Source organism: Dendrobates tinctorius, unplaced genomic scaffold, assembly GCF_039654945.1.
Source record: "Dendrobates tinctorius isolate UK_male_01 unplaced genomic scaffold, ASM3965494v1 ptg000424l, whole genome shotgun sequence".
In the NCBI taxonomy this organism is placed as follows: domain Eukaryota; kingdom Metazoa; phylum Chordata; class Amphibia; order Anura; family Dendrobatidae; genus Dendrobates; species Dendrobates tinctorius.
In genome coordinates this window covers 541,464-562,500 of record NW_027362088.1, presented here as the reverse complement: position 1 = coordinate 562,500, position 21,037 = coordinate 541,464, and the positions used below count along the sequence as shown (strand labels likewise).

The 21,037-nt window shown below is 47.9% G+C and overlaps 1 protein-coding gene across 2 annotated transcripts in view; it reads left to right on the top strand.

Annotated features, from left to right (window-relative positions):
• The window catches only part of NEURL4 (neuralized E3 ubiquitin protein ligase 4), a 112,227-nt gene that overhangs the window by 6,438 nt on the left and 84,752 nt on the right, over positions 1-21,037 (top strand). For both annotated transcript variants that reach the window (XM_073564057.1, XM_073564056.1), the window contains exons 2-3: positions 8,398-8,785; positions 8,955-9,020. In XM_073564057.1, the coding sequence (XP_073420158.1) occupies positions 8,398-8,785; positions 8,955-9,020 (454 nt within the window). The remainder of the gene's footprint in view (positions 1-8,397; positions 8,786-8,954; positions 9,021-21,037) is intronic.

Genomic DNA, 21,037 nt, shown 5'->3' with positions numbered 1-21,037 from the left:
TGATATAAAATAGAAAGGAATAACAAAAGGAATGTACAAACCTGGTGTCGCGGGGTTGACTCTGACTCTTATGAAGATGAGTTCTTCATTTTTGTTGGTAATGGTGCAGAACCACAGCGTGCTGTCTCTCTCGGGGATGACACTGATCATAGTTTGGTATTTGCTTTTATTAGCACAGGTCACACTCACATACCTCCCCTACGGTGACTTATAACAGGGCTGCTCAGGGATCTGGCTATTTAGGAACTGATGGGATCCCTAACTTCCACTATATCTTCGCCTCTGGAGGTCCCAGGCGGGAGATATTACTGTCATGGTTCCTATAAGGATTTTACATTTCTATAGCTGGCAAACATGGGATGGATCGCATCATCCATCTCACCGATATTAAGTTGGAGGCGTTGCAGCAACCCTCCAGTGACATGACACAATGCGTTAGGTTCGCCACGACTCCGAAAATGTTTTTCATATCGGTCATATCTATGCCTTTCATAAAAGCCTCATATATTATAATCTGCAAAGGAGAGCAAAGAATTTTATGGTGATCTGCTTGCCTTTCTGGCCACCATGATGCTGGGTGTGATGACGTATTTCTACTGCCATGAATCTGTCACATCCGCCATTCTTGTGCAAGCTGAAGGAGAAGGAATCTGTAATCTGTCAGATCCCAACCTTAATTATCGGCTGGCCGGAATTGGAGTTGGATGTCTCAGACGCAGTGAAGGGTCATCCAGGGGTCATAGAGCCAGATGTTGGTCTATGTAATCCATACTTCAGTGTTAATAGGAGAACTTTATTGATTTCTCAGTTATACCAATAACTCGCTCTCGCTCAGTGAGATTGCATGGAGTCGTCTGTGATCAGCAATTTTCACGTCTTGTCACAGATTCTCTGGTATTTGGTTCTGGACTCTGACATTCACACACATGAATATGCTTTGCTATAAACCATCCATTGTAGTTCGGACAGGATGTTTAGGGTTATTGTCCTGTTGGAAGGTGAGCCTTCAACTCAGTCTCAAGTGTTTTGCAACCTCTAACTGGTGTTTCCCCCCCCCCCCCCAGGATTGCCCTGTATTTAGCTCCGTCCATCTCCTCATCACCTCTGACCAGCTTCCCTGCCTCTGTTGAAGAAAAGCTTGCCCACAGCATGATACTGCCTCCATGTTTGACAGTGGGGATGGTGTTTTCAGGGTGATGTGCAGTATTGGTTTTCTCCTTTCCACATGACTGCACCACGGAGAGAGGGGATCCGCCCTTCAAGGACAGGAAACCTACAGATAAAAAGGGTAGTACCTCTCCATGTCGTCAGTTGGTTTCCTGTCCTGGATGGGGAACCTTTCAGATGGCATACCTGAATGAAAGAACATTGAATATGGATCTATCCCTGACCAGACCGGTACAGGCAGCGGGGATGCCCCTGCCAAGGCAGGTGCAGTGTCCTGAAGCCGCCACTGCTGGGCCGAGGGCCTTTCAGGGTGTGCGGGAGGAGCACAGCCGTCGCACCATGCTCTGGTTCCGGCTTCCGGGCGTCCTGTTCTGCGCATTCGCAGGGGCGCACCGAAGTCGCCCACTGATGGCCGGCGGGTCACGTAATCGGAGGTAACTTTCGGTGAGGAAACTAGAAGGCGTGCAGTGGGACGCGTCGAGGCTGCTTTCATTCAAAAGGGAGCGTGGTAAGACGCTCCCTGCAGCATAGGCGGTCCCCTGTAGGAATGAAGGCACAGGAGAGTGGAACACCGCAGCAGCCACGGCAGCAGCAGCCAAGGAGACGGTGGAAGGAGATTTGACCACATGATCCTTCTTCCTGACAGAGTGGACGTTCCAGCAGCCATTCTTCCCAGAAGAGCAGGAGCTCCGGCACCGAGGATAAATCTCCAGCCTCCAGAGGCCCAACAGCGGACCCCATTCCTCCATCTAAACCAGCACCCGCGGCTGTGTCTGATTGGTGAGTGATCTTTGGGAAAGTTCACTCTAATTGGCTCCCCCTTTATTTCTCATTTTTATTTAGGGAGGAAAATGTTAGGCTAAGACCAAGCACAGGAGTTGCCCAATTTGTAAAGAAATTTTACCTGTCACCTGGGAAAAAAGACTCTACCATTTACGCAACGAGCAGGTGCTATGTGAGGAGACCCCAGACTTCACCTCCAAGATCTGTAATCAGGAGGTCAAAAGTAAAGGTACTGTCACACTTAGCGATATCGCTAGCAATATCGCTATAACTTGTGACGTAGCAGCGATATTGCTAGCGACATCGCTGTCTGATACTTACCTGCGACCCGCTCCCCACTGGTTATCGCTGATCGCGCGAGAACGTCCTGGACCGTTTCTCATCAGCTTCCTGCGGCGCTTCCTATGGAGAGACGAGCGTGGAGGCGAGCGGGAGGATGCAGGATCGCCTAGTGTGACAGGTAAGTAGCGACCCCCGTCCCCTGCAGGTCGCTGGTGAGATCTGCCTGTGTGACAGCTCACTAGCGACCACTTAGCGATGTACCAGCGATCCTGTCCGCGTCATATCGCTGGTCGGGATCGCTGGTGAGTCGCTAAGTGTGACAGTACCTTTACTTTAAATCCCTCTCCCAGAGGGGTAGTGTCCAAAAGCAAAAGACCAGCAGGAGGTGCCCTGAATCTTAGACCACTAGTTCCAAGGAAGCACAGAGAGAATGGGGTTCATTGGACTCTTCTTCATCCTCTGAGCTAGAGATGGGAGGTCGCCATTGTTTCCCTATAGAAGAAATGGATGGTCTGGACAAGGCTGGTAAGGGTCACGATGGGAGTGATGGACCCTCCACCAGAAAAATCAGCACAGAACGTTAGTTGTGCTCAAAAGTTTACATATCCCATCAGAATTTTTTCTTTCTTGGCCTTTTTTTCCGAGAATATCAATGATCACACCAAAACTTTTTCTCCGCTCATGTTTAGCAGTTGGGTGAAGCCATTTATTGTCAGACTACTGTGTTTTCTCTTCTTAAATCACAATGACCACGCAAAACATCCAAATGGCCCTGATCAAAAGTTCACATACCCCATTTCTTAATACCGTGTATTGCGCCCTGTAACATCAATGACAGCGTGAAGTCTTTTGTGGTGGTTGTGGATGAGGTCCTTTATTTTGTCAGATGGTAAAGCTGCCCACTCTTCTTGGCAAAAAACCTCCAGTTCCTGTAACTTCCTGGGCTGTCTAGCATGAACTAAGCACTCTTGACGGACAGAGGTTTTTCTCTAAATTTGTTTTTACCCTACTCCAGAGTAGGAAAGCTGTCACTACTATGGGAAAACTTGGAAAAAATTCCTATCCACCTCAGGAGTTGGAGTTCCAATCACGACCATCCTGGTATTTTTACCGAAGGGATTGTAGCAGGGCCTTGCTACTAGCACCTTAAGGCTGTGTGCACACAGCGTTTTTTTAAGCGGTTTTCACTATAAAACCGCTAAAAATAAGCTTCCCAGTCATTTCTATGCATTTTGCACTTTTTGTGCACATTGATGCGTTTTTTACCTCGAAAAAACTGCATCGCGGTAAAAAATACAGCATGCTCATTAATTTTGCGGATTTTTCCGCGTTTTTGGCTTCTTCCATGCATTTTGAAACCGCTGCGGAAAAAAACGCATCAAAACCGCGCAAAAACCGCCGTGGAAAAATAGGTGCGGTTTCTGGGAAGGGAGTCAGGTTTTTGAGCAGAAATTTTCTGCAATGTGTGCACTTAGCCTAAAGGTTCAGGTGACTGCGTTAGGAGCCCTGTATAATCGTGATGTGGCAGGCAACCCTTGGGTAGATAGATTTAGAGCCTCCGCAAGATCTAGGCCCATTGCTAGACCGAAACTAACACCATGGGATTGGAATTGGTATGATCAGCACTAGCAGGTACCCCTTTTAGCCCCTAAATTCCACTTCACCTAAGATTCTGTCTTTTAAGACCGTTCTTCTAGTGGCATTGACATCAGCCCACAGGGTGAGTGATATTCGGGTCCTGTCTGCAGGGCCCCCCTTCACTCAGATTTTAGAAGATGGTCGTTTTGAAACCTGACCCTGCCTACTTACCAAAGTTAGCGTCTTGCTTCCATAGGTCCTAAGAAGTGGTTCTTCCTTCATTTTGCTCCAACCCCAGGAACGCAAAAGAAGAAAGTTTTTTCATATGTTAGACGTATGGCGGTGTAGGAACGATAGGTCTCTGTGTCTTTTCAGGGACCCAGGAAAGGGCTCAAGGCCTGAAAAAGCACCTTGGCAAGGTGGGTAAAGGAGGCGATCTCGTTGGCCTGCTTGTCCAGTGGGAATGTCACATCGGAGGGATTGAGAGCTCATTCTACGAGAGCGGTGGCAACCTCCTGGACGGAAAGCTCGAAGGTCTCCATTGAACAGATCTGTAAGGCTGCTGCTTGGTCATCTCCTTCTGCCTGTTACAATCACTATCGGCTAGCCTCTTCTAATCTAACATTTGGGAGAAGGGTTTTACAGGCTGCGGTCCCTCCCTAAGATACAATTCTCTGTAATTCTATTCGTGGTGCTGTCATGGGGGAAGGAGAAGGACAGTTATCTTACCGGTAAGGGGATTTCTCAGGGCCCATGACAGCACCCTTACATTCCCTCCCATCATGTGTGGGTGAGCACGATGTTTGTGTGTGATTTATATATAGGTCACAGGGTGTTTTCCTTACAAGTATTATGGTTAAAATGTTTATTGTTGTAATAACCTGGAGGTCCTCTTGTGCTCTGTCAACCATCTGTTGCGAGGGAGAGGTACTGCCCTTTTTATCTGTAGGTTTCCTGTCCTTGAAGGGTGGATCCCCTCTCTGCATGGTGCTGTCATCGGCTCTGAGACATCCCTTTACCGGTAAGTAACTGTCTTTCCACCACACATAGCATCTTGCCCAATAAGTTCTCATCTGAGCAGAGCCCCTTCTTCCACATGCTCGCTATGTCTCCTACATGGACCTTTTTTTATGGCTTTCAGAAAGGTCGCTCTTTTTTCCACTCCAGCATAATGGCCAGATTTGTAGAATATACGACTAATAGTCGTCCTGTGGACAGATTCGCCCCACTGAGCTGTGGATCCCAGCAGCTCTTCCAGTGTCCATGGGCCTCTTGGCTGTTTCTCTAATTAGTGCTCTCCTTTCTGGGGATGTCCGGTTAGGTGGACGACCATGTTTTGATAGGTTTACAATTGTGCCATACTCTTTCCATTTTTGCATGATGGAATTGAAGCGTGCTCAGAGAATGGTCAGAGCTTCAGCTATTTTCTATAACCTAACCCTGCTTTCCTCCTCTCCCCCACTTTATCCCTGACCTGTCTGGTGAGCTCCTTGGTTTTCATGATGCTGTTTGATCCCTAATGTTCTCACACAAACCTCTGCGGCCTTCACAGAACAGCTGTAGTTGTACTGAGAAGAAATCAAGCACAGGTGGGCACAATGTACTAATCATGTGACTTCTGGGGGTGATTGGTCACTCAGGATTTTACATTGCTCGCATGTAGCATAAAATCACAATAAAATACATGTAAGTTTGTGGTAGTAAGGCGGCAAAGTTCACTGGTATGAATACTTTATCAAGACAATGTATAGTGCTGCGATGACTCCCTCTATATTTCTGCGTACGACCCCCCCCCTTTTGGTACTGTGTACCGCACCCCCGTGTAGTGCCGCTAGCGACCCCCTCCCTTGTAGTATCGCGTTGGACACCCCTTCCCCTGTGTAGAGCGGCGTAGTACACCATAGATTTTCCAGACGATTCTTGATTAAAATTTTTCAAAAACTTTTTTTCCGTAGTGTGCGTGCAATAAATCCAAGTATGATGCAGTTTCCTTCACGTTTCAGACTAAAAAAAAAGTCTGAAAAAATTTGGACAGTGACAAGTTCTGGCAATTTAGCCATTGACCAAAACATATTCCAGATCCAGTCTTATAATCAATCTTGGCATAAAGTGCCGACTCTTAGCTTTAATCTGAGGGATTCACATCCTATTTGGGGGAAGGGTCAAGGAATTACAACTTTTTAATATGGAGCTGCCTCTTTGTAAAGGGATCAAAACTAATTGGATAATTATCTCAGAAGCTCGTTGAGGGGAATCTGTCTCCCCTTTTTTTTGCCCTATGAGCTGCCAACACCGCCATCAGGGGCTTATCTACAGCATTCCGTAATGCATTCTGTAATGTTGTAGGTAAGTCCCCGATGTAACCTGAAAGAGAAGAAAAACGAGTTATATTATACTCACCAGAGGGGGCGGTCCGGTCCGATGGGTGTCGCGGTTCGGTCCGGCGCCTCCCATCTTCATACGATGCCGTCCTCCTTCTTAGCTATGCCGTGGCTCTCTGACCTTTCCCGGCGCTTGCGCACTGCAGTGCTCTGCCCTCAACAGGGCAGATAAAGTATGCCTGTGCAGGAGCCGCGGCAAAAGTAAGAAGGAGGAGACCAGTATTGGTTACGGCCATGGCCTCCAGACCTCAGGCTGTGATTGCTGCGAAGCCTCACATCAGAGGAGACCAGTATTGGTCACGACCATGGCCTCCAGACCTCAGGCTGTGATTGCTGCGAAGCCTCACGCTGGACGAGACCAGTATTGGTAACAGCCATGGCCTCCAGACCTCAGGCTGTGATTGCTGCGAAGCCTCACGCTGGAGGAGACCAGTATTGGTCACGGACATGGCCTCCAGACCTCAGGCTGTGATTGCTGCGAAGCCTCACGCTGGAGGAGACCAGTATTGGTCACGGCCATGGCCTCCAGACCTCAGGCTGTGATTGCTGCGAAGCCTCACATCAGAGGAGACCAGTATTGGTCACGACCATGGCCTCCAGACCTCAGGCTGTGATTGCTGCGAAGCCTCACATCAGAGGAGACCAGTATTGGTCACGACCATGGCCTCCAGACCTTAGGCTGTGATTGCTGGGAAGCCTCACGCTGGAGGAGACCAGTATTGGTCACGACCATGGCCTCCAGACCTTAGGCTGTGATTGCTGGGAAGCCTCACATCAGAGGAGACCAGTATTGGTCACGACCATGGCCTCCAGACCTCAGGCTGTGATTGCTGCGAAGCCTCACGCTGGAGGAGACCAGTATTGGTCACGGCCATGGCCTCCAGACCTCAGGCTGTGATTGCTGCGAAGCCTCACGCTGGAGGAGACCAGTATTGGTCACGACCATGGCCTCCAGACCTTAGGCTGTGATTGCTGGGAAGCCTCACATCAGAGGAGACCAGAATTGGTCACGACCATGGCCTCCAGACCTCAGGCTGTGATTGCTGCGAAGCCTCACATCAGAGGAGACCAGTATTGGTCACGACCATGGCCTCCAGACCTCAGGCTGTGATTGCTGCGAAGCCTCACGCTGGAGGAGACCAGTATTGGTCACGGCCATGGCCTCCAGACCTCAGGCTGTGATTGCTGCGAAGCCTCACGCTGGAGGAGACCAGTATTGGTCACGGTCATGGCCTCCAGACCTCAGGCCGTGATTGCTGCAAAGCCTCACATCAGAGATCTGTGTTGGTGACGGCCATGGCCTCTAAACTTTAGGCTATAATTGTTGCAAAGCCTCACACCGGAGGAGACTGGTGATGGTGACCGCTATGGCCTCCAGACTTCAGGCCACCAAGGATTCCCTACAAAGGATTAGGCCATGTGCACACGATGCAGATTTGCAGCGTTTCCGCAGCGGATTTTACCGCGCAGAAACGTTGCATATCCGCATTGTGATGTACAGTACCTTTAAAATGAATGAAAAAAAAAAAACGCTGTGCCGACGCTGCAGATTTTTCCGCGCGGTTTTCCTGCGGTACAAAATCCGCAGCATGTTACTTCTTTTGTGCGGTTTTCTATCTCCCCTGTTACCAAATCCACAGGGGGAAGACCACAATGGAAAACCGCACAAAAACCACATGAAAACCGCGTGAAAAATGGAAGAAATCCGCAGGAAAAATGCAGGTCATTTGACCTGCGGTTTTCTTCCATTCTGCACAGAAAAATCCACAGGGCTCAAAACTCCGTCTGCACTCAGCCTTAAACATGGGCGTTTTATTTATGGGAATGTTAATTTTGTCCAATTACTTCTGAGCCCCTGAAATGTTAAGGATTGGTAGGAAAATGGCTGCAATTCCTAAAGGTTTCACAAGAGATTTCTGTTCAAACAATATAACCCTGAAAGTCTCCACTTCAATTTAATCTCCGTTGTTTCATTTTACATCCAAAATGGCGAAATAGTGGCCTGCAGAGCTGAAATCACAAGGATTTGTCACTGGCCAAAGATTTCTGGACCTATCTGTGTGTGTGTATTCCATGTCTAGGCCATTCATGTGTGCATGTACCTACATGACGTATGTGTATGTAGAATGTATGTGTGCATGTTTAATATATATAGTGTCTCTATAATCTCTGCATGTGTACTCACTGGATCTATCACCCCTTCTAGATGAATTCGTGGAGTGGGTCCATGGAGATCGGCCTCACCACTCAGGACCCGTCTCTCCTGGATTTTCCCAGCAGTGCCACGGGCCTGAAGGGCGGCTCTTGGATCGTGTCTGGGTGTTCGGTGCTGGAGGATGGCCGCTCCATCCTGGAGGAGTATGGACAAGATCTGGACCAGTTGGGGGAGGGTGACCGTGTGGGCATTCAGCGCACCCTCTCTGGGGAGCTGCATCTGTGGGTGAATGGTAGAGACTGTGGACCCGCGGCCTCAGAGATACCCCCTGGGGTGTGGGCGGTGGTGGACCTGTATGGTAAGTGCACCCAGATTACCGTCTTATCCTGCCAGCTTCCTGAGGAGGAGGAGGACGAGGACCTTGAAGATCCTGACACAGGTGAGCGCGCTTGTCCCGCTGACTAGTCTGTGAACTTCCCAGTCACCTGCTGTGGACGTGGGGCACTTAGTAGTCAATCAGACATGATGTGATATCTGCAGTGTTCTCACATAAATGGGGGGGAGGTGCATTGACTGCAATACTGGTGTCTGTCTGCTCCACCACCCAGGTCCTCCGCTCTCTGCAGGACATCCCCGACCTGACAAATTTCCCAGCAGCCTGGACTCCGACACCGGTGAGTCAGTGAAGATGGGAACTGGTGTAGGAAGATGATGGTGGATGTATATAATTCTGATTGTTGGTGGTGATGATGACGGGTGGGCGTGAGTATGGTGATGGGTGATGACATTTGGTGGCTATTTTTTCGTATGGTGGTGAAGAATGATGGTGGTGGATAAATCTGTTATCACTGGGCATCAGTCAGCACCTGTGTAGATTAGAGAAGAGCTGACCCTTCTGGAAGAGCTAACGTTGACCCTGTTCTTCCGTGTTGGTAAAGAGATGTTACATCAAAGGTGGAGATAATTGTCCCTAGGCAGATTGGCTGTCTCCTGTCCATACCAGGGACATCACAAGGCAGAAAGGAAAATATGGCCTTTTCACATCAGCCATGACAGCACCACCTGAGAGACAGAGAGGGGATCCGCCCAAGAAGGACAGGAAGCAAACAATAAAAGGACCAGAACCTCTCCCTTACATCAGTTAGCTTCGGTCCTTGATGGGGAACCCATACACAGTGTCCAGTGCGGAATGAAGAAAAGTCTCCTACCCACGTCCTGCTCCGCCACCTAGCAGGACCTGAGACATGAGGACTTTGTGGGGCCTGGAAGCACCTCAGTAGTTAATTTTGGTAACAGGTTGTTCTTGTCGCTTATTTGTTAGCAGAGGCCTAAGAAAAGTGTAGCTAAACTTCAACATAAAGTGTTGACGGTGTGCAGAGGAATTGTCCAGCTCCATAAACTCCGCCAGGCTTGTATAGAAAAGAACAATGTGAAGAAACCCCTATATTTGCTATGGAGCTTGTAGCGGGTATTAGATCAGAAGTGAAAAATTCTATTAAGTCCTTAGCCCTCCTAGAAAGTGACAGTCGTAAAATGGAGAAGACGTTAACCATGTTGTCATCCGATTCTTGAAAGATCGGACAGATCAGGAGAAGAATGTGTGTCCTTGGATGTAGGTGAAGGGGGTTGCCCATGCTTCCAAGTAGAAGGTAAGGATTGGTTAGTCAGGGCGGTTGGCTCCACCATGGGCATTAAACAGTGGAAAGCACGTAGATCAGTACAACATATTATGTGGAGCAGAAAAAACAAAAAACCTTTCCGGTGAATGAGAAAGTACTGGCCCTTATTAAGAAAGAATGGAAGAGATCTGAGGCGGTGTTTACAGCCCTCATTGCAGCAGACAGACAGCCCTATGGGATGAGGTGCCAAAATAGGTGTAGCAGTGGCTAAGTCATCCAAACAATCCTCCTCGCCCTTTAAATATATGGGAGGCGGGAATCTCTTAGATAAAAAGGCAGGTGGCTACCTAAAAGAAAAAAATACCTGGGAATCCTCATCAGCCAGGTCCATGATGGGTCTGGCTTGGTCAAATGGAAAGTCAGCTGAGGAATAAGGCTGCGAGGGAAGACCTCTTGGCCGATATCCCGATAATGCAGGGAGCAGCAGCATTCCTGGCAGATGCATCGGCAAATTCTGTGAGATTGGCGGCAAGATCGGCAGTTCTCTTGAATGCCGCTCGAAAATCTCTGTGGCTTACAAGCTGGCCTGGTGATATGCAGTCAGAATCCAGATTCAGTTTGGACCTTCCCTAGACAAGGTCGGTGATGGTAAAAAAAAAAAAAACTTCATACGAGAGGTCCTTCCAAAGGAGATAGTGTGGTAATAGAAGGCCATCAAAGGATCAGGGAAAAGGGGAGGACCATTGAAGGAACAGAGGGTTCATGTTTGGGGGTCCCTCCTGGGAGAATAAAAACATCTTCTGGGCAAAGACTTTCCCACTTCTGGCCTGCCTGCCTGGGCGAGAATCTCGTCGAGTGGATGGTTTCTTAAATTGACAGTCTGGCCTGAGACTAGCCTCGTTCGCTGTTCCCCCATAGATGTTTTGTGATAAATGCCCCTTTGGAGGTCTGGAGGAGAGGAACAGCTAGCTCTAGAAACAGAAGTCCAGGAGCTGGTAAAACAGTCCTTGTAGAGCAGGAAGGAGAGGGGTTGTATTCTCTCTTCCTGATAAAAGAAAGCAGAAAAACAAATGCCTCTGTCAGGACTATCATCAACCTGAAAAAGCTAAGCAAGTTCCTAAAGACCCGTCCTTTCAACATGGAATCTATAAAATCCACCCTAATCTCCGTTCAAATTCACTGCAGTGAATTTCTCCCGGTGAACTTGCCTCTCACAGGAGGGAGGTCAGTGCAGTTCAGCCTGGCTGGTACGCAGCCTCAGTGACTGGAGGTAACCTCGATGACGTCACCGCTAGTCACTGACGCTGCGCTCACAGCAGCTCATTCACCAGTGGTTCTCAGCCTGGATGGTCACATCTTGAAACTGTCCAGTGGTGTTTGTTTATTTTTAGTTTTTTTTCCCATCAGCTGGCACCAGTGACCGGAGGTAAACTTTATCCATCCGATCACAGCGGAGCGCTCATGCTGGCGTTTGACAGAACATCGGCTGTATGACCAGCGGTAATGATTTTACCACCAGTCGGAAGCGGTGTTTGCCTGGCTATCATGCACATGAGAGCGCGACAAACATCTGGTGTTCGGGGGGCCAAACCCGGACAGTAACATGGACTTCCTGGTGAAAGCCGTGCCCGAACAGCAGGTGTTCAGCATAGATGCCGATCTTTACTGTTTGGGTTCGCCCATCTCTAATGCGGACCAGTCACACGTGTGTCGAGAGCAGCAGTATTGGGGTAAAACGACACTTTATAAATTATCATTACTGGGTGAATGTAAAATCATCACCTGGGAGCGTAATCTGGGCGTTGATGGGTGAGGTGGATACTGCCCCCTTGTGGTAGTAACGGCTATGTAACACAACAGCACAGAGAATGGTAAATTCTAGGAGATTGTAATGAGCAGTATTGACTGAACGTGGCCTCGTATCATGCTTTGTAATAAAGCTATTATATCATTTTCATTAGCATACCATCCTATGACAGTGGATCATGTAGAGAAGAATATTAAGAATAGAATATATAGTGATTTTTTTTACAGGATGGTTCTATCTCCAAAATTACAGCAGGATTTGAGAAACTACAATGTGTTATTTGTTGTGAAGTTCTGTTCCCTGAATCTATGAAGCCGAACAAACTAAAACGACATTTTGCTAGCAAGTATCCAAGCTTTGCCGGTAAGGGCACCAAATACAGCTCTGGCAAAAGAGCGCACTGCGGTGTTTTATAAAAATCCGCTTCTCTCCATGCCTGACAGCCGTTCCTTCATTCCAGTGTCAGCTGAATTCCATCCAGAGTCCATCTCATTCTACTTACTGTGCTTCTGATCAGGTGATCACCTGAACCAAATCTTATCTAATGAAGGAAAGTATAAAAACCCTGCTGTGGGGTTCACAATCCTCCTGCAGTAGGACAAGCTGGACGGCAAAACAAGTGCTAGTAACATCCCAAAAGTAATAGGAATGAAAAAATAACTTTAACCATGCCAAAGGAGCTGAAAAGAAAAGTCTTGAGTGAGGAAAAGAAGGGCTCAATTCTGGCTTTACTAGCAGAGGGATACAGTGAGCTCCATGTTGCCTCCATCCTTGAAATTTCCAAGACAGCAGTCCATTACAACAAGGTCAAGCAGCAGACATTGGGGACAACAAAGCTACAGACCGGCAGAGGGCGAAAATGACTCTCCACTGACCGGGATGACCGTCATCTGATTCGAATGTCACTCAGCAACCGCAGGATGACATCAAGTGACCTACAAAAGGAACGGCAAATGGCAGCTGGGGTGAAGTGCACGGCAAGAACAGTTGGTAACAGGCTCCTAGAGGCCGGGCTCAAGTCATGTAAAGCTAGAAAAAAGCCTTTCATCAATGAGAAGCAAAGGGGAGCCAGGCTAAAGTTTACCAAAGACCATAAGGATTGGACCATAGAGGACTGGAGTAAGGTAATCATCTCTGATGAGTCTAGTTTTCAGCTTTGCCCAACATCTGGTCTAATGGTTAGACGGAGACCTGGAGAGGCGCACAAGCCACAGTGTCTTGCAGCCACTGTGAAATTTGGTGGAGGATCGGTGATGATCTGGGGAGGCTTCAGCAAAGCTGGAATTGGGCAGGTTAATCTTTGTGAAGGACGTATGAATCAAGCCACATACAAGGTTATCCTGGAAAAACAGCTGATTCCTTCTGCTCAGGCAATGTTCCCCAACTCTGAGGACAATGTGCCATGCCACACAGCTAGGTCCATCAATGTGTGGATGAAGGACCACCACATCCAATCCCTGTCATGGCCGCCCAATCTCCAGACCTGAACCCCACTGAGAACCTCTGGAATGTAATCAAGAGGAAGATGGAGAGTCACAAGCCATCAGACAAAGAAGAACTGCTGACGTGTGTACCAGGAGCGGCATAAGGTCACCCAAAAGCCGTGTGAGAGACTGGTGGAAAGCAGCCAAGACGCAGGAAAGCTGGGGTTAGCAATCATGGGGATTCCACAGAATATTGATCTCTGAACTCTTCCAGAGGTAAAACATTAGTATTGTTGTGTCTAAATGATTATGGACTTGTTTCCTTAGCATTATTTGAGCTCTGCACTTTTTTTCTCTTTTGACCATTTTTTATTTTCTAAAAATAAATACAAAATTTATTGCTTGGAAATTTGGAGACGTCAGGAGTTTATAGAATAAAAGAGCAATTTACATTTTACTCAGAAATATAAAGAGAAAAATCAGACAAACTGAACATTGTGCAGCGGTCTCTTAATTTTTGCCAGAGCTGTATTTTGGATGCAAAGCTGATGGAGTCAAGAAAGCCACACGTAGCGGCCGTGGAAGCTTCATATTTGGTGGCATCTCGGAGCGTTGAAGCCTCACACCATTGCGGAGGAATCAATGCTGCCAGCGGCCAAAGACATCGTTCGAGTTAATACGGGAGATGAATTTGTTACCAAATTGGCTGCAATTTCCCTCTGTAGCGACACTGTCGGCAGAAGAGTAGATGGCATGTCTGCTGATGTTCATCAGGGAATCCCGGAAATGACATCTGCTCCACTTCCAATCTTTAGTATCCAGCCTGATGAATCCACAGACCTCGCACACTGCTCAGTCACTGGTTTACGTGCGGTATATCAGTGGTGGTGACTTTAAAGATGAGTTTCTGAAACAACTACTGCATATGATGTTTCGGACACGGCTCATTTCTGAAAGAGCGGAATATCTCATGGGAAAAGGTTTGTGCTCCAGCTTTCTAGGATGTCGGTCTGGATTTCAACGTTTGGTACCAAATGAATCACTAAAAGTCATTGGAACTCACTGTATGGTTCACCGGCAAATATTGGCAACAAAGCCGCTGCCTCAAGAGTTCGTGAAGTGATGAGAAGCGTCACGTTCTGTCCATTTCGTAAAGGTGAATACTTTAAACAGGCGACTTTTCTCACAACTTTGCACCGCATTGGATGTGCCCCACAATGCTCTGCTCATTCACGCTGAAGTCAGATGGTTGTCCAGAGGAAAAGTTTTCAAATGTGTTTTTTGAGCTTCGTAATGAACTCCAAAATATTTTATAATCAGAAAGCAAGGCAGAAGTTCACAGCACTTTTCGGTGATAAAAGTGAACTGCAGAGAATAGCTGACTTGGTTGACATCTTTGCTGTTTTGAATGAGTTAAAGGCCCAAATACAGCATGCCTCAGTCATGACACAGCTGTCAGGTGCCCCAGGACCAGGAGCTCCTTCCTTGTCCCTAACACTAGAGGGCGCCTCAGCTCGCCCTACTCCCTGGGATACTTCTGAAGGTGAAGATGCCAGGGCCTCTGCCTTACCCTTATCTCCCGAGTCAGCCCTCTTTCTATTCTCTTCCTCCATCCAGGCAAGAGGGGGCGCTACTGTGTACCACAGTACACCAACCTGACAAGGAAACACAGATAAGGGTTAACAGAAAAATCCAGATATACCAAATATTCACTCACATATAACAGATGAATGCATCGGGGCGTGGAGGTAGGGGATTAAACCAAAGTAGAGAAACATAAGGAATTACCTCGCATACAAACCAAGCGACAGTCATTAATAACTCTTCCACCTCTGCTTCTCATATGTGCTCCTCTCCCACCGTTGGCCATGCAGCAAATGCTAGCTCTGACAAGGATTTGTATCAGAGCCCAGTTTATAAAGGGGAAAAAAAGGTGGCTAACCGAGCATAGCTGTGAGCATAGGGATCTCCAACATGGCCGATTAACCCCTGTTATGACAGAAGAAATACATTTAAAATGAAGAAGTGCATCTTGTCAGCACCGGAGTAGAAGCAATCAGACCCTGCGGTCTTCTAGCACCACACTGTTGCGGTAACCTCATGACAGCCTCTATTTGTCTGAAAAGATCTGATCATTCCAAATGAAACTTCAGCTTTGGCAAAAACAGCTTGGATGAAAAAATGTCCATGATACCTACCTGATCTGCTGTCTTTGAGGAACATGACATTGACCCAGAGCCAGGGATTACGAGGATGATTTCTGTGAAGGAACACTTGCACATGCTTGGAGTCGACATTTCCTCATACTTTCCAAATCTACCTGAGGCCCATTTGCACTTGCCTGAAGTCCACGGGCTAAGCTGGAGATGTTCCTGAGACGGCCCATGCGGTCTTCATTGGACTTCTTACAGCGAGGCAGCGAGAACGGATTTCTCTACAATGCCGGTTAGAAGGTTCTGGATCAGGTGTTCGCAGTCCTCTCCTGTCCTGTCTGAGACATCGTGGTGCCTTCTTCCATTTCCAACAACATTTCTTGGTGAAACAGGGTTTTCCAGCTTGTTGGTTCTCAAGTCCTAAATACAGAAGTTGACTTGTGTAAGATGATCTTCATTGGCGAGAGAGAAGCCATCTCCACCTTCACACTGACGATGGCTTTCTACGCTCACTGTCGCAGTGTAGTTTACTGTTATGTTAGGACGGTCACCCATGCTACTCCATGCTTCAAGACCAGACTTCATTTGTCATTAGAAACGTTTCACAATATCTTACATGTTGTTTTTCTGATTAATCACTGTGCTTTATGTTCCATTGGTAACAATAGAATAACTTTATGCTTGGAGGTCACCTCAGCGTGAGGAGCTGTATTAAAGGGTTGTGGCATTAGGAAGGTTGAGAGCCAGAGTCTCTCTGCAGAAGGAGAGGTCACCGGTATACCCACAGCGGTCCCTCAGGGCATTATCCACAGGATTAGGGGGCGTTATGGAGATAATCTCTCTGATTGATCAATTAACCTGCAGATTTTGTCCTTAAGTGTTTGCAGGACAAGCTGTAGGGACCTTAGATGTTGGATGCCTGATAAAGTGTGTTTCAGTCATAGGGCAATGGAGGAAGAGGATGAGATGGGAATTTCAAGTAGTACTTAAGCTCTGTGGATCAGAGGCCATTAGTATGACCTATTCCTCGAGTTATAGGGCACCTCCAGGGGATCTGAAGGCTCTGTTCAGGCCATGGCAGCACCCTGGGCCGAGGTGGTCTTCGTCTTCGAAGCACTACAAGTTTGATTTATCCTCCACCGCTGATTTATCCTTTGGGAGAAGGGTAGTTTCTCCATCTCGTGGTCCCTATGTAATGTGGATTTAATCCTCTGTTAATCTCTCAGGTGGTGCTCTCATGGATGATGGGGAAAGACAGCATTACCACTAATGGGATTTTCCAGAATCCATGACGGCGCCCTAATATTTCCCCCCAGTCACGGGTAATGTGTGTGCACTGCTAGAAGTGGAGGTGTGACCCACAGTGTGATTAAAAAATCAAAACAGTCGGTGATATTTATGATGTCACTTATTGTTAATTGAGGTCCTCTCAATGCACTGTAACCCCGCGAATACGTGGGAGACGTCCCTACCTTTACTCTGTAGATCTACTGGCCTTGATTAGCGGATCCCCTCTCCCAGGTGGTGCCATCATGGGTTCTGAGAAAAGTAATGTAGTCTTTCCCTGCTGTATCTATAATAATCTGATGTACACACAATCCACGGATATATCTGTGGTCGGGGAACATAATCCACTGATATATCTGTGGTCGGGGAACATAATCCACGGATATATCTGTGGTCGGGGAACATAATCCACTGATATATCTGTGGTCGGGGAACATAATCCACGGATATATCTGTGGTCGGGGAACATAATCCACGGATGTAGCTGTGGTCGGGGAACATAATCCACGGATGTAGCTGTGGTCGGGAAACATAATCCACGGATATAGCTGTGGTCGGGGAACATAATCCACGGATATAGCTGTGGTCGGGGAACATGATCCACGGATATAGCTGTGGTCGGGGAACATAATCCACGGATGTAGCTGTGGTCGGGGAACATAATCCACGGATGTAGCTGTGGTCGGGAAACAATCCACGGATATAGCTGTGGTCGGGGAACATAATCCACGGATATATCTGTGGTCGGGGAACATAATCCACGGATGTAGCTGTGGTCGGGGAACATAATCCACGGATATAGCTGTGGTCGGGAAACATAATCCACGGATATAGCTGTGGTCGGGAAACATGATCCACGGATATAGCTGTGGTCGGGGAACATGATCCACGGATATAGCTGTGGTCGGAACATGATCCACGGATATAGCTGTGGTCGGGGAACATGATCCACGGATATAGCTGTGGTCGGGGAACATGATCCACGGATATAGCTGTGGTCAGGGGACACGATCCACGGATGTAGCTGTGGTCGGGGGACACGATCCACGGATGTAGCTGTGGTCGGGGGACACAATATCGGATATAGCTGTGGACGGGGGACACAATATCGGATATAGCTGTGGACGGGGGACACAATGTCGGATATAGCTGTGGTCGGGGGACACGATCCACGGGTGCGGCTGTGGTCGGGGGACACGATCCACGGGTGCGGCTGTGGTCGGGGGACACGATCCACGGGTGCGGCTGTGGTCGGGGGACACGATCCACGGGTGCGGCTGTGGTCGGGGGACACGATCCACGGGGGCGGCTGTGGTCGGGGGACACGATCCACGGGGGCGGCTGTGGTACCGAGCTCCAGGGTTTTCATTCTTAGGAGCCACAGAAACGTCACATCTGCCAGTATCGGCTCCATCATGCTTGGAAGGTCCCAGATTTGGAGCGTGCCTGGAGATATGGCATCATGTTATTCCACTAGGAGGTTCCTGTGGAAAGATTCAATATAAGTTAGAATGAGGTCCTTCACCACCTCTCCATGCTTAGGATCACCATCCTCTTACCATCTGACAGGAGGAGCCGGGAGGGTTGTATCGATGAGACCCTTAGAACCTCTTCTTCTGGAACCCTCCGAGTCTGATCCCAGGAGGGCAATGTGTAGTGTAGATTTGCTCTAATTTCTGCGTTGTTTCTTCAATCTACTTTCTTCGTTTTTTTGTACAGTTTTTGCCACCTTGTGTCTTTTTGTAACTTTGTGAGCATTGAACCTTTTTTTTTATCATATGTTAAAACGTACCTGTGGAAACCCGGGGGTCAGTGAGTGTGAACGCCCGCTCTCCTGTTCAGTGGGCTTAACACTACTCAGACCCACACAGTGCGGCAATGCTTTACTGAACCACAAAACAGGCAGATAACCCATAGAACAGTCCCAGCACCGTGCATCAAGAGGGTGCACATTAGGCCTCTTTCACACATCAGTTTCTTGGCGTCAGTCGCAATCCAGCAGTTAGAAAAAAACGGAACCATCGCAGATTGTGAAAAACTGATGCGATGGATCCGTTTTTTCGCCGGATCCGACTGCCCTACCTGGTAATAATAATTGTAGCATGTGCAGTTTTTAAAAAGCCGAATCCGTCGCTGGATTCCGTCATTTGACAGACAGCGACAGATCCGGCGCCCATAGGCTTTCATTTAGCAAACGACGGACGGCGCCTGATCCATCGCTGTCCGACTTTTCGACGGAGACAAAAACGTTCCCATGTCCATTGTCTCCAGCCGACGGACAAAGAATTTCCAATGGATCCGTCAAAGGACGGATGAAACATGAGGCCATCCGTCGCTAATACAAGTCTATGAGAAAAAAACTGATCCAGCGGCATCAGTCGCCGGGTTTGGTTTTTTAAAAAAAAATGACGAATAGTGACTGATGGCAAAATACTGATGTGTGAAAGAGGCCTTAGTGTCGCCCTTCCGCTGCATCGCCGAGATAAAAGTAGCCTTTACTTCAGAGCTTCCAGGGCCAACTATTCTACCTTCCGCGTGCACAGAGAGGTGGCAACGACAAGTCCATTCAGATACAAGGCCAGGTGACTAAAGGGTCACAATCTGGCTTTTCTGAACATCTCCATGGAGCCAGGTGACCAATCCTGGTTTCCCAAACTTATCCTCAGGGCTCAGGTGACCGTTGGGTCCAAATCCTGACTACCCCAAACATATCCATGGGTTCAGTGATAGTCAATGGAGCAGATCTGTATTCTTTCAGCCAGGCCGTGGTCCCCTAACCTGAGATGCTGTAGAATGCCAAATCTGTGTCCCTCGTGATGGAGCGATAATCGGGCAGGTATCCTGTAGAACAGTGGTCCTCAACCTTTTTTGCACCAGGGACCGGTTTCAAGCAAGACCATTCTTCCATGGCCCGGCAGGGTGGGGATGGAGGTGTGGCAGGGGCGGGGCTTTGGTCATAAGGGGGCGGGGCTATGGACGCAGTTGTAGTTTAGCAGTGCATACTTATAATTAAATAAGGGGGTAGAGTCTTGAGGAGATCATTTGCATATTCCCAGTGCCTTCTGGGATAAGTGAAGAGTCTCCGCGAGCTCAACGATCACTGGGTTTTGGCCGTTGCAGCTGAAAAGAGGAAATCGGAGAAACCTATCGGCGCGCGAATTTTGGCTCATCTTTCATCGTTTTTAAGAAATCTCAAGATGGAAGAGGCCAGGAGCCATTTGGTGAGCTGCATTTCTTGCTACATGTTCACAGATTTACCAGTGGAAAAGCCAAACTTCACATTCCACAAATGCAGCTTGTGTCCCTGTTGGAGGAAAAGTTGCAAAATCTCGAAGAGAGGTTAGCTACGTTGAAGATCATTAAGGAAGGTGAAGAGTTCTTGGACAGAGCAGAATTATCTCTTCATGTTACAGAAAGAGAAGAAATTCGAAGTGCACCTGAAGAAACAGAGGAATGGAGACATGTGACCCAGAGAAGCAGGAGGATCAGGAGGCAGTCAGCACCCATACTGCTCAGAAACCAGTACCAGGCTCTCACGCAGGAAAACGATGAAGAAATACATCAGGATAAGACTTTGCCAACAAACAGCAACCTTGTACGCCTTCAGAGTCCTCCTGGATGGAGAAAGAAAAATGTTGTAAAGAAACGGAGAGTGGTGGTCATGGGGGATTCCCTGTTGAGAGGAACAGAGGCCGCTATCTGCAGACCGGATATAACTTCAAGAGAAATGTGCTGTCTTCCAGGTGCAAAAATTAAAGATGTGTCTGACAGGATATCAGGACTCTTCAGACCTACAGATGACTACCCATTCCTGCTACTACATGTGGGGACAAATGACACCGCAAGAAACGACCTGGAAACCATCTGCAGAGACATTGAAGACTTAGGCAAGAAAGTGAAAGAACTGGGAGCGCAGGTGGTCTTCTCTTCCATCCTCCCAGTGGATGGCCATGGAACAAGGAGGTGGAATAAGATTCTGCAGGTGAACAACTGGCTACGTCGATGGTGCCGTCAGCAACGATTTGGATTTCTGGATCACGGAGTGAACTACTTATACGATGGACTACTTGCTAGAGATGGGGTGCACCTTACGAAGACTGGAAAGCATGTATTTGGAAGTCGCCTTGCTACAATTGTAAGGAGAGCTTTAAACTAGAACAACATGGGAAGGGAAGCAAAAGACCAGAAAAAGCCATACACCTGACAAATGCTACTGAGAACTCTGCTATTAGAAGTGGAAAGGAAGAACAAAGACGAAAGAATCTAATTAATAAAAATATTGGAGAAAGAGAAACCAATCACAAACTAAAATGTTTCTATACTAATGCACAAAGCATGGGCAACAAACAAGGAGAATTGGAACTACTAACACAGGAAAAGAAATATGATGTCATTGGAATC